At 58.0% G+C, this 12731-nt stretch overlaps 1 protein-coding gene across 3 annotated transcripts; it reads right to left on the minus strand.

Annotated features, from left to right (window-relative positions):
- Positions 1-544: 544 nt before the first annotated feature.
- On the minus strand, positions 545-12515 carry SYTL1 (synaptotagmin like 1). Of its 3 annotated transcripts, none has more exons than XM_003307909.6 (15): positions 12387-12515; positions 8997-9225; positions 6953-7101; positions 6642-6714; positions 6510-6555; positions 5359-5395; positions 5013-5113; positions 4746-4859; positions 4379-4539; positions 4026-4122; positions 3559-3717; positions 3175-3253; positions 2956-3055; positions 989-1194; positions 545-764 (listed from the first exon to the last, which is right to left on the minus strand). In XM_003307909.6, the coding sequence occupies exons 2-15, from the start codon at positions 9185-9187 to the stop codon at positions 625-627; spliced, it is 1653 nt and encodes a 550-aa protein (XP_003307957.1). In that variant the 5' UTR covers positions 9188-9225; positions 12387-12515; the 3' UTR covers positions 545-624. The 3 variants fall into 3 exon arrangements, with proteins under 3 accessions (XP_003307957.1, XP_513243.2, XP_063640042.1); XM_513243.8 differs by having other exon boundaries at positions 5359-5431; XM_063783972.1 differs by lacking the exons at positions 545-764; positions 989-1194 and adding an exon at positions 2746-2859 and having other exon boundaries at positions 5359-5431.
- Between the last annotated feature and the right edge of the window lie 216 nt (positions 12516-12731).

Below are 12731 nucleotides of genomic sequence, written 5' to 3' on the forward strand. Positions count from 1 at the left end.
CTGGAGTGCAGTGGCATAGTCATCCAGGCTGGAGTGCAGTGGCATAGTCATATTCACTGCAGCCTCAAGCTTCTGGATTCAAGCGATCCTTCCTCCTCAGCCTCCTGAGTAGCTGGGACCACAGCTGTGCACCACCACACCCACCTAGTTTTTAAACTTTTTTTTTGTAGAAATAGCATCTCGCTTTGTGGCATAGCTCACTGCAGCCTCGAACTCCTGGGCACAAGCAATCTGCCTGCCTCAGCCTCCTGAGTAGCTGGGACTGACAGGCATGTGACACCACCACCTGCAGCTAATTTTTAAAATTTTGTAGAGATGGGGTCTCATTATGTTGCTCAGACTGGTCTTGAACTCTTGGGCTAAAGCAATCCTTCTGCCTCAGCCTCCCAAAGCATTGGGATTACAGGCCTGAACCACTGTGCCTGGTTTCTCTGAAGTCTTTGTGGCAGAGTCTGAAGTTCCTTAATCTGGCCCCTCTTACTTCCCTGGCTCTTTCCTACAATCACCTTTCTTCCTCCCTGCCCCAGCAGACACCAGCCTTTTATTGCTCTTAGAATAGACTTTATTGACTTTAGCCAAGGGCAGGCCCTGAGATGGGGGTCCAGAGAGAGAGGCTTGGTGGGGCTACGTCCTGGGGGCCAGGTTGGTTCTGAGGGGTAGAAGGCCATCCACCCACTCGCACGGCTGCTCCAGGAGGGCTTGCCACAGCTGCTTCTCCTCAGGTGTGGAATCCATCCAGGGCACCTGCAGCCCATAGCTGCTGCCTGGATGTGGGTGGGCAGGGGTTGAGGGCATGATCACACTGGACACCTTGGGGCCCCCAAACACCTGCCTGGTCCCAGATTATGCACTGTCCCCCGTTACCACCCTCAGTTCTCAGTAGATATCAAAGCTCAGGAAAGGACAGAGAGGTATCCAGGGCCACACACTGAGCCCCCATCTCCCAGGGCCTGTCCCAGGGCCTGTCTCAGGGTGCTGTCCCACTTACCGGTGCCCAGGCTGAGGCGTGTGCCCCCCAGCTGGCGGTTGGCCAGGGCCCCATGGTCCCAGAGGGAGAGCTCGGCACAAGCCTGGCGCAGGTCAGCAGGCCCAAAGCCATCGTACACCATGGTGTGATTGAACACAGGGCTGAGGCTGCGTCGCACAACCCTTGTACACTGGCGGCTGGCCCGGCTGTCATCAGGCAGCACGAAGCTGTGCGGGAGGTGGCCTGGCATCAGGTGACCCCCCTCACACTCCCTAGAGTCATCCAGTCACCACGTCCCACTCATTCTCCCTCACATATGTCCATGTCCCCTGGCTCCTGCCTGCCTGGCCTTAGACCCTCACTGCCCTGGGACCTTTGCACCAGCCTCCTCTCAGGTCTCCTGGCTTTAAAAGTTACAGCTCCTGGCCGGGCGAGGTTGCTCACGCCTGTAATCCCAGCACTTTGGGAGGCCGAGGTGGGTGGATCACCTGAGGTCGGAAGTTCGAGACCAGCCTGGCCAACATGGTGAAACCCCATCTCTACTAAAAATACAAAAATTAGCTGGGCATGGTGGCATGCACCTGTAATCCCAGCTACTTGGGAGGCTGAGGCAGGAGAATTGCTGGAGCCCAGGAGACTGCGGCTGCAGTGAGCTGAAATCACACCACTGCACTCCAGCCTAGGCAACAGAGTGAGACTGCATCTTAAAAAAAATAATAATAGCCGGGCACGGTGGCTCATGCCTGTAATCCCAGCACTTTGGGAGGCCGAGGCGGGCGGATCACGAGGTCAGGAGATTGAGACCATCCTGGTTAACATGGTGAAACCCCGTCTCTACTAAAAATACAAAAAAATTAGCTGGGCGTGGTAGCGGGCGCCTGTAGTCCCAGCTACTCAGGAGGCTGAGGCAGGAGAATGGCGTGAACCCAGGAGGCGGAGCTTGCAGTGCGCCAAGATGGTGCCACTGCACTCCAGCCTGGGCAACAGAGCGAGACTCCGTCTCAAAAACAATAATAATAATAATAATAAGAAGAAGAAGAAGTTACAACTCCTATTCACAGGGCTGCAGAGCAATGTCTCTGAAATGCAGTTCTGCTATTCTCGCTGGCTCAGTGACTTTTATTATCTCCCTGTTGCTCCACCACCACCCCTCCTCAAGCAGTTTCCAAGGTTTTTTTTTATTTTTTGAGATCGAGTCTCGCTCTGTTTTGCCCAGGTTGAAGTGCAGTGGCCCAGGCTGGAGTGCAGTGGCGTGATCTTGGTTCACTGCAACCTTCCGGGTTCGAGTGATTCTCCCGCCTCAGTCTCTCAAGTAGCTGGGATTACAGGCACCCACCACCACGCCCGGATAATTTCTTGTACTTTTGATAGAGATGGGGTTTCACCATGTTGGTCAGGCTGGTCTCAAACTCCTGACCTCAGGTGATCCACCCGCCTCAGCCTCTTAAAGTGCTGGGATTACAGGCATAAGCCACCGTGCCTGGCCTGTTTCCAAGGTTTTCAAAGCCTGGGAACCCCCTCTGCAAAATACAGTGTTGCTCAGAAGTACAGTACCTCTGTACTGCAGCCTCTGGCTGCATCAGGGTGGACACCCAGAAGTGACCCGCCCACCTCCATTTCACTCTCTAAGAGTGGGGGCAGCACCTGGAGGCACCCCTAGAAGTCCCCTAGAAGCTTACATTGAACTATAAGTTCCCAGCCAAGCCCCACAGCCTGGCCTCCCAGGTTGTCTATGGAAGGACCCTTGCAGCCCTCAGCCTCAGCTTTTCAACAAGTCCTATAGGCGCCAGTCACGCTGAAATGCAGCTCCTCAAAGGTGTCCTCAACTTCCCTGACTCCAGGCCTTTGCTCAAACCGTCCCCTTCACCCCTGCTCAGTGGTGAAAGCCCAGGCTGCGTGATCAAAGGTTGATTAGTAAGGGTTTGTCGAGGTTGGGCACTCCACTGCAGGCAAAAGAAGGGGAAGCCCGGAGGGCCAGCACTCCTCACCATTGTACGTAAGTGTCCAGGGATCCTGCCCGCAGCGGCAGGAGGTCCCGAGCCTCCTTCACCCAGAAGTGCAGCTCCCCGCTCGGGGGCAGTCCTGCGCCTGCGGAGAGGCTCGGCTCAGGCCCGCACACTGATGGAGTCCACCGCCCCCAAACCCGGGGACAGGAGTCTCCCGCTTTTCAGGGCGTGTCCAGCTTGGCCTCTCCGGCTGTCACTCACCCTCGGAGCCGGCGGGGACGTACTTGAGGGACAGGGCGAGTAACCCGCGGCTCGGAAGGTCGTCGGGAGAGGGTGGGACCTGCGAGAGGCGGGCTTATCGTGGAGCAGGGGCTAATGGAAAGGGGCCTCAGGAGGGTGGGGTCTGCAGACCCGGATGGGGTGCGGCTAGAAGAGACGGCGGGGCCTGCAGGGGCAGAACCTAGGGGTCCTAGCGCCCTCGGGGAAGGGGCCGTAGCCGGCCGGGCTTCGCCTGGGGCCGTGAGGTTAAGAGGTTGAGGGGAGGCTCTGTCGAAGGCGGGGTGTGAGGGGGCTGCGGGAGAGCCTGGTGGGGTAAATGCAGGAGACCCGGGCCGCAGGTCTCCCCGCGCGGCCTGGCTGCCTCACCCGGGGCTGCAGGGGGAGCCAGGTGGGCTCAGAGCCCCAGTCCCACGTGTCCAGGGGCACTTCAATTTCACCCAGAAAGATGTTGCGACCCAGGCTTTCGCGGTGCCACACAGACAGGCTCAGCACGCGGCCCTGAAGCTCGGCCTGCGGGACAGAGTACTGAGGACAGGAGGTGCGCTTTAGTGGAGCACTGCTGGTGGCCCGCGTAGAGGCTGCGCGAGTTGGCTGGGGCGGGTCCTACCGCGTTCCTACGATGATGGAATTCTGGGGAGCCCCGAAGGGCATTAATGGGGGCCTGCACTATCACCACGCCCACCACGAGGCTGACAGCACTGGATAACGAGTTAATGGGCCCCCCCGCGCCGATCCTCCGGGCAATGACGTTACTGGCTGCCCTTGCCACCTAGCCCCGCAGGAAGGGGCGTCCAGTTCATTAACGGGGAACCGCATCGTGGTCACAGCCTCACCCGGAGAGTCTCGTTGAAAACCGGATTCAGATTCCGTTTCTTCACCGCCGTCTTGCGCTTGCTCTGCTTATCCGGGAGGAGGTAGCTTTTGACGTAGCTGGGGAGGTGAGAACCCGAGGTGAGGAGGGGCCCTCCCAGAGCCTTCTCCCCTGCCTGTGGGCTCCCCCAGCCACCACCCCGAACACGTGCCAGGCCTCGTGCTAAGCGCTTTACAGGGATTGTCTCGCTTAATCGCAAGCCTCCCAATAACGCTGTTGTTCCCATTTTGAAGATGAGGACGAGGAGGCCGAGACCCTGTGAATGGTAGGCTGGGCTGTGACAGCCGCGCCCCGCTTGGCCGGCGGGGCACTCACGGGTCCGAGCGGCGGCGCCGGGCGGCGGCCAGGCCCTGGCACTGGATCACGTGCACGCGCAGCTCGGCGGCGCCCGGCTCGTAGTGCAGCGCGAAGTGCACGGAGCCGCGGACCTGCACCGCCTCCGCGTCGCCTGACAGGCTCATCTGGCTGCCGCTCAGCTGCGGACGGGAGTGGGTGGGAGTCAGGGCCACTCGCAGGGCTCACGTCGGGGCCGGGGGCAGCGCGGAGGCTTCAGACCCGGGTCATAGGTGGCAGGCTGGGGGGCTGCAGCGCTGGGTCCCGCGGCGAGGGAGGGGCAGGCAGGGGCTACGCATCGGAACGGGTCCACCCCCCGGCCGCCCGGGTCCCCTCCCTCCCGCCTCACCGTGGAGGAGTTAAGGCTGGACACCGAGGAGCTGCTGCTGAGCATGCGGTCGAGAGAGGGGTCGGGCCCCGGGGCCTCCTCCCCATTCTCCAGGATCTGGGACGTGGCCTTGGTCTGCAGAGGGGGCAAGTGACGGGGCGCCCCTTCTTTCCCCGCCCCTGCCCCGAGCGCCCTGGGTCGCGGGCGGCTCGCAGCCCTGGGCAGGAGCGCTCCCCGCCCGGAGTCCGCTCCGGATGTTGAGAGCAGCCACGGGCCACTCCCGCCTACCTGGGCTTGCTGGGGCCGCGGCTCCTGCTCTCCCCCCGACGCGGGCTCCAGCTCCGGGTCAGCCTCCTTGGCACAGACCTGTTGGTCTCCTTGGCCAGGATCTGGGGTGGGGCACGAGATGCTAAGCGAGCCCTCTCCTGCCCGCCCCTAAGCAAATTTGTAGGAACTGGTTTACAACCCCAGCGAGCTGCAGATTCAGGCCCCGGTGCTGCCCTGGGATCGTCCCCACCTCCGACGCGGGGTGGGAGTGGGGGTGACGAGGGTGAACACAGGTGGTTGGGGCCCCTTGGAGCTGCCTCTGACCCGCGAAACCTCTCCGTGCTCCCCAACAGGCGCTCCCACTCACCTTCCTGGGCCTGGGACGCCTCCTCAGGATCTGAAGCCTTTAGGGGGACAGAAGGCGATGGGAAATCAGGTCCCTGAAGGAAGAAAGGGGTAGAGGTCACAGTACGGGGGCTGGTGAGGAAGAGGTCAAAGGTCATATTGGGGTCAGAGGTCATAGGGCTCCAGCCAGCTACCCCAGTTTCAGGTTTAGGGCAGCCCTCCGGGCAGGGCTGGCAGCCAGCTGCAGGAGCGGTGAGACCAGTGCTTCACAGCCCACCCCGCAGGGCTTGTGCCGCCTGACTCCCTGCTCCCATTGGTGGGGTCATTTGTACCTGAGTCCTCCACCTCTGCCAGGCCAGGCCAGTCCCATTCCTTTCTCACTCCTTTTTTTATTTTTATTTTTTATATTGACCCATTGGTAGACAACCTTTTTTCTTTTTTTTAATTTATTCTTATTATTTTTAATTGAGACAGAGTTTCACTCTTGTTGCCCAGGCTGGAGTGCAATGGTGTGATCTTGGCTCACTGCAACCTCCGCCTCCTGGGTTCAAGCGATTCTCCTGCCTCAGCCTCCCGAGTAGCTGAGATTCCAGGTTATGCACCATCATGCCCAGCTAATTTTGTATTTTTAGTAGAGATGGGGTTTCTCCATGTTAGTCAGGCTGGTCTTGAGCTCTTGACCTCAGGTGATCTCGGCTTCCCAAAGTGCTGGGATTATAGGCGTGAGCTGCCACGACCGGCCTTTTTTTTTTTTTTTTTTTTTTTTTTTTTATAGACATGGGGGGCATTTTGCTATGTTGCCCAGGCTGGTCTTGAACTCCTCGGCTCAAGCGATCCTCCCGCATCAGCCTCCCAAAATGCTGGGATTACAGGCATGAGCCACCGCGCCTGGCCCCACTTCACCCCTTAATAGCCAGATTCAGAAGTTCCCTTAGAGGCTGGGTCCATATACCACTCACTGTTCACCACCGTTCACCACTGTTTACCACCATTCACCACCGTTCACCACCGTTCACCACTGTTCCACCCAGGAGGTGATGAGGTGCAGACACAGGAAGGAACATTTCCAGGGTCTCCCCATTCCCAGGCTAGGGCTCTTTCCCCCCCGCCCCCTGCACATTCCACCTCCCCTCCAGGGACACTGTACTCACATGTTGGCTCATTCACTCTTACCTCAGTCTCCCTGAGCCTCTCCTGAGGGGCCTCATCAATGGTGAGCCTAGGAGTAGGGAGAGGACGCTCTCAGAGGGATGGACCCTGGTGACTGGTGGGCACCGTCTTCCCCTTCCTGAGACTCCTCCTCACCTGGGCTCTGGCCCCTCTTCCTTCTCTTTCACAGCAGCCTCAGCCTCCCTGTCGTGGCCTGGAGCCTGGTCTCCTGGGCGCAGGTGAGAAGTTCTGTGAGCCCCCATGCTCAGGAAGCCTGGCTGTGACTCGGGAGAGGCCCTGGGAGATACCCACCCACCCCATGCCCACGGAGGGGCATTGCCCACTCAAAGACACACAGTACTGGGGGCAGCCAGGACTGGAGCCCTAGTGGTCCTCTCTCCCTGTCCACATATAGCCAGCGCCCTGGACGGCACATGGCTTGCCCTGCCCCGAGGATCTCCTCTCACCCCTGGTGCTCTTCTTCCTGCGCATAGACGCTCGGACAAGGTCAGAGCCGAAGCGGGCATTGTGGTGCCGCTGGGAGCGTGCTTCCTGGAACCAGTCCCCTGTCAGGATCTTCAGCTGCCCAGGGTCTGCCACTGAGGCCCGGAGCTTGCTGGAGGAAGGGGGAGGGTGTGGCTGTCATGACTCACCCAAGCAACATTCCTGCCACCCACATTGTAACAGGCTTGGGACCAGGGGCCAGGGACCCAACAGCAAATCAGACTTGATCTGTGCTGTGGAGGAGCTCGGGCTGCTGGGGAGACCAAGTCCAGAAGAGACAAGTACACTATAGTGAGGTGGATGATGTGATAGAAGTAAGAAGAGCCAGCTCTGCCTGTGAGAATCCAGGAGGGCTTCCCAGAGGAGGTGACATTTGAATTGCCTTTATTTATTTATTTACTTAATTATTTTGAGATGGACTCTCCCTCTATGCCCAGGCTGGAGTGCTGTGGCGCAATCTCGGCTCACTGCAACCTTCACCTTCCAGGCTCAAGTGATCCTCCCACCTCAGCCTCCTGAGTAGCTGGGACTACAGGCACGTGCCACCATGCCCAGCTAATTTTTTATATATTTTTTTTGTATAGACAGGGCTTTTCCATGTTGCCCAGGCTGGTCTCTAACTCCTGGACTCAAGCAATCCACCTGCCTCAGCCTCCCACAATGTTGTAAGTCACTGTGCCCAGCCTTGAATTTCTTCTTAAAAGACAAATTGGAACTCTCCAGGTAGAGAAGGATAATAATTATTATACTTTTTATTTTATTATTTTTTTTTGAGACAGGGTCTTGCTCTGTTGCCCGGGCTGGAGTGCAGTGGCATGATCATGGCTCATTGCAGCCTGACCTCCTGGGTTCAAGCAATCCTCTCACCTCAGCTGCCTAAATAGCTGGGACTACAGGCGCACACCACCATGCCAGGCTAATTTTTTATATTTTGTAGAAATGGGGTCTCACTGTGTTGTCCAGGCTGGTCTTGAATTCCTGGGCTCAAGCAATCCTCCCGTCTCAGCCTCTCAAAGTGCTAGGATTACAGGCGTTGCCACTATCTCTGGCCAATTCCTCTTAAATCAGTGAAGTAGGACTCCTTAGCCCCATTTTACAGACGAGGAGCATGGTGCTCAAGGAGGTCAGGTGAGTTGCCAAGGCTACATAGCTAGGAAGTGTCTGTCCCCAAACATTGCTTGTAACGCCCATGCTCTTCTACAACTGTGCTCTTCCAGGAAGAAGTACCAGCATAGGCATAGAAGTGAAGAGTGGGTTCAGGGACTGGGGAGCACCTGAGTGGCTGGAGGGGTCACTTTGTGTCTGTGTGTCGGGTCGGAGTTATGGTGAAAGAGGAGATGGTGGGGGCTGGCAAGGACCGCCCAGGGAGGCCCAGTGGACCATGCCTAGGAGCTTGCCCTTGATACTGGGGAGCCAGGGGAAGTTTTCAGTGGGGATATTAAGGACGGATCTGGCCAGGCACGGTGGCTCGCGTCTGTAATCCCAGCACTTTGGGAGGCTGAGACGGGTGGATCATCTGAGATCAGAGGTTCAAGACCAGCTTGGCCAACATGGTGAAAACCCATCTCTACTAAAAATACAAAAATTAGCTGGGCATGGTGGCATGTGCCTATAATCCCAGCTATTTGGGAGGCTGTGGCAGGAGAATCGCTTGAACCCGGAGGGGTGGAGGTTGCAGTGAGCCAAGATTGTGCCACTTCACTCCAGCCTGGGCGAAAAAATGAAACTCTGTCTCAAGAAAAAAAAAAAAAAGAAGACAGATCTGGGGAGCACCAGCTGCAGGAGGTGGGGCCAAGAGGCAAGCCTGGAGGCAGGGAGGCTGGTGAGAAAGCTGGTGCAGTCACCCCTGGAGAAGTGATGAGCTGTGAGCTGGCCAAGGCCAGAGGAGACTAAAGGGCGAAACCAAGAACCACGCAGACATCTGACAGGCAGTGGTGTCGGTAGGGAGCAGGATGGGGGCCACTCAAGCCTCTTGGTGCTCCCCGGCCAGGGTCTGCCCTGCCTTACCTGACCCGCCCCTCCTCCAGCTGGCGCAGGTGGGCATCTCGTTGGAGGACGCCAGCAATGGCCTCCTGCTCCTCCTCTGTCAGGAAGCTGAGGTCCAACAGTCCTTCAGTCTCAGGCTTTGGCCCATGCGCCATGGGGAGGGAGGGCAGAGCCCAAAGCCCCTCTTGCGATGGGTGGCCCCTCTGGGGCATCAGCTGGGGCTGTGCCCCAGCTGGGCACACGGAGCTTCCTGGGGGCAGACCGAGGGTCAGGTCAAGCCCTGCACAAATGCTTGGCATATCCTAGAACCAACAGCCCTTTTCTCCCCAAACACTTGGCCGGGTATGGGTATGGTGCCACCCCAGGACGGCTGAGCTCAAGGTGGGGTGAGAGACACTCATGCACACATGCATACACTAGCCCTTGAACACACTTAGGGACACAGTGGAAGAAGCAAGAGATACACATGCACACACCCTGAGGTAGGGCCACACAGGACTGCAGCGATGGAACACACAGACACATGTGCACACGCGGGTCCATGTAGGCATAGATATGGTTGCACATGCACACGGACACCTGCATAAAGACAGGCGCATGCACAGCTGTTCCCCCAGAAAGGGCCCTCTGCAGACACAGACCCGAACCCATGCCCACGAGAGACATGCACACACATTCTTTTTTTTTTTTTTTTTGAGGAGTCTTGCTTTGTTGCCCAGGCTGGAGTACAGTGGCACGATCTCATCTTACTGCAACCTCCGCCTGACGTGTTCAAACCTCCTGCCTCAGCCTCCTGAGTAGCTGGGATTATAGGCACGCACCATCACGCCCAGCTAATTTTTGTATTTTTAGTAGAGACGGGGTTTGACCATGTTGGCCAGGCTGGCCTCGAACTCCTGACCTCGTGATCTGCCAGCCTCAGCCTCCCAAAGTGCTGGGAATACAGGCGTGAGCCACCACGCCTGGCCCTACACATTTTCTTAAGTCTGCACACAGTGGCCAGGTGCGGTGGCTCATGCCTGTAATCCCAACACTTTGGGAGGCCAAGGTGGGCCGATCACCTGAGGTCAGGAGTTCAAGACCAGCCTGGCCAACATGGTGAAACCCCCGTCTCTACTAAAAATACAAAAATTATGGCCAGATACAGTGGCTCACCCCTGTAATCCCAGCACTTTGGGATGCCAAGGCGGGCAGATCACCTGAGGTCAGGAGTTTGAGACCAGCCTGACCAACACGGAGAAACCCCGTCTCTACTAAAAATACAAAATTAGCCGGGCATGGTGGTGCATGCCTTTAGTCCCAGCTACTCGGGAGGCTGAGGTGGGAGAATTGCTTGAAACTGGGAGGCAGAGGTTGTGGTAAACCGAGATCACACCATTGCACTCCAGCCTGGGCAAAAAGAGTGAAACTCCTCCAAAAAAAAAATGAAAAGAAAAGAACAATTAGCTGGGCATGGTGGTACATGCCTGTAATTCCAGCTACTTGGGAAGCGAGGCAGGAGAATCACTTGAACCCAAGAGAAGGAGGTTGCAGTGAGCCGAGATGGCGCCACTGCACTCCAGCCTGGGCAACAGAGTGAGACTCCGTCTCAAAACAAAAACTAACAAAAAAACCTGCACACAGCATATGCACACCAATGGGGATAGGCCCACCCGGATGGGTTCACCTAGACAAGAACAAGTCTGGGGACAAATATGTCCCTCGATAAAGATGTACATAAAAATCATACAGACTTTGGCACACATACATTGCCCGGCTAACTGGGTTGTGAGCTCCTTGGAGGCAGGGAGAGGGAGTCACCCTCAAAGCCATTACTTTGCACACAACAGATGGTTGGTAAAAGTTTGATTAATTAAATGCAGAAATATGCCTGCACACACATGGGAATGCACACATACAACCACCCACCTAGACAGACAGACAGACACACACACGTACACACACACACATCTGCTCACTCCCCCGCACCAGGAACCTCACAGCCTGGGTCCCCTCCTGCCACCACCTCCACCCTGCCCTGGCCCACTTGGCCTTCCTGTCTGAGGCAACCTCCTCCTCAGCCCACACCCCCAACTTCCTCTCCTGAGGTAACTGCCGCACCCACTCCCACGGAGGCCTCCAACCCAGGGATGCCCCTGCCGCCAGCCCTGCCCCGTTGCCTGGAGCCACCGGGCCCCTCTGTTCTGGCCACACAGTTCTCCCCAGACCAGGCTGGGGTCCCGGCGGTGGAGGCCTAGGCTAGCACAGCAGCCCATGCTCAGGTACCACAGTGACTCCGGAAAAGAAAACATTTGCCCAGCGCTGAGGGGCATGTAGACGTGGCAAGGGGCCCATGACTTGGTCAGGGCTGTGTCCTGAGCCCACTGGGCGGCCTCTCCTCTCTTCCCCGCCCCTTCCATGCCACGGCTCCAGGTGGGGCTGAGACCGGCGGAGGCAGCTTGGCCGGCAGGTCCTGGCTTGTGTCCGCCGCCTGCTATGCTCTGTCCCCTCCCAGCTGAGTCAGTGGCCGAGCCCCAGCGATCCCTCTTGACACCCTCAGGAGCAGAAGGCCTCAGCATGGCTGCACGGTGTGCATTCACTCTGTGGATACCTGTGTGCTCCGCAACAGCAGTTTCCCTGAACTTCTGTGGCCAAGGTGTGGGGCTTGCAAATGCACAGTTCGGCCTCCCCTGTGGATTGGGGTGTGAGCCCACGTTCGGGCTCCCCTGTGGATTGGGGTGTGAGCCCACGTTCGGCCTCCCTGTGGATTGGGGTGTGAGCCCACGTCCCTCTCTGTGCCCTGTTGTGTGGCTGTGTGGGTCCGAGTCTGGTGGGCATGTCTGCGTAGCGTGAGTCTGTGAGCTGTGTAGTTGCTGTGTGTCTTTGTGTCCTGCTGCAGTGTGATGCTGCATGGTGACTATATTGTCTGTGCGGTGTGTTCAGTGACTTTCTAGGTGACAGCGCCGTGTGGGGTGTGTACAGTATGCATTGTGCATTTCCTCCTGTGCTGTATGTGTGACTGGGCTGTGTGCTGTGGGGTGTCCCCTGGTGCCTTGGGGGCCACCAGGTGTGTGTGTCTGAGTGTGGATGGAGGCCGGGGGGACATTCGGCAGAACTGAGCCTATTTCTGTCCTTCAGGCCTGCCTGAGCTGGGCCATGGGCATCAGCCCAGCGTCCTCAGCAGTGCCCCCTCCCTGAAGTCCCCTCTCCTACCAGAGGCAGAATCAAGTGTTTGGTCTTCTCTGCTGTTTTGACACCGTGGGACAGACCCATTGGTCAAGAGGAGGGTCTGTCCATCTGTCCAGCTGTTCCAGTTCCAGACATGCGCCCACCTCCCCCAACCCCAAGGTGCTGGAGGGTGCTCAGGATACCAGGTGGCAGTGCCTGCGTCTCTGGACCCTGGCAGGGGACCCTGGCACCAACACGTGTTACCTGTAGGGGTCCAGTATGGGAGGACACCTTCGCAGGTGGCTCCAGCTCCCCTGGCAGCCGAGTTTCAGGGACTGGGAGAAGAGCCGTGAGGGAAGAAGGCTGACTCAACAGGCAGCCCAGCCAGCAGCTGCCCCACACTGAGGAGGAGGAAACACCTCGGCAGGGCCTGACGCAAAACCGGGCCTGGACTCCTAGCGCCCCGGGGTGCGCCCCCGCAGCTGACTGGAGAGGCCCAGCTTGGCCCCAGCTCCACTGAGCAGGCCCTCTAGAATGGGTAGCAGCCCCACCTTGCCCACAACGGGGCTGATAGGAACTCGCTTTGAAAGCAAGTTAGAAACCTTTCTT

The sequence above is a fragment of the Pan troglodytes genome, chromosome 1 (assembly GCF_028858775.2).
Source record: "Pan troglodytes isolate AG18354 chromosome 1, NHGRI_mPanTro3-v2.0_pri, whole genome shotgun sequence".
In the NCBI taxonomy this organism is placed as follows: domain Eukaryota; kingdom Metazoa; phylum Chordata; class Mammalia; order Primates; family Hominidae; genus Pan; species Pan troglodytes.

Bases quoted from the DNA above. Each gene is read 5' to 3' on its own strand.
- SYTL1 (XM_513243.8), bottom strand. From the start codon at position 9,187: ATGCCCCAGAGGGGCCACCCATCGCAAGAGGGGCTTTGGGCTCTGCCC. The intron at 5,432-6,509 runs GTAAGAGTGAAT...TTCTTCCTTCAG, and splicing joins AGAGGCTCAGGGAGACTGAG to GGACCTGATTTCCCATCGCC. The intron at 4,540-4,745 runs GTGAGGCGGGAG...TCCCGTCCGCAG, and splicing joins CCAGCCTTAACTCCTCCACG to CTGAGCGGCAGCCAGATGAG.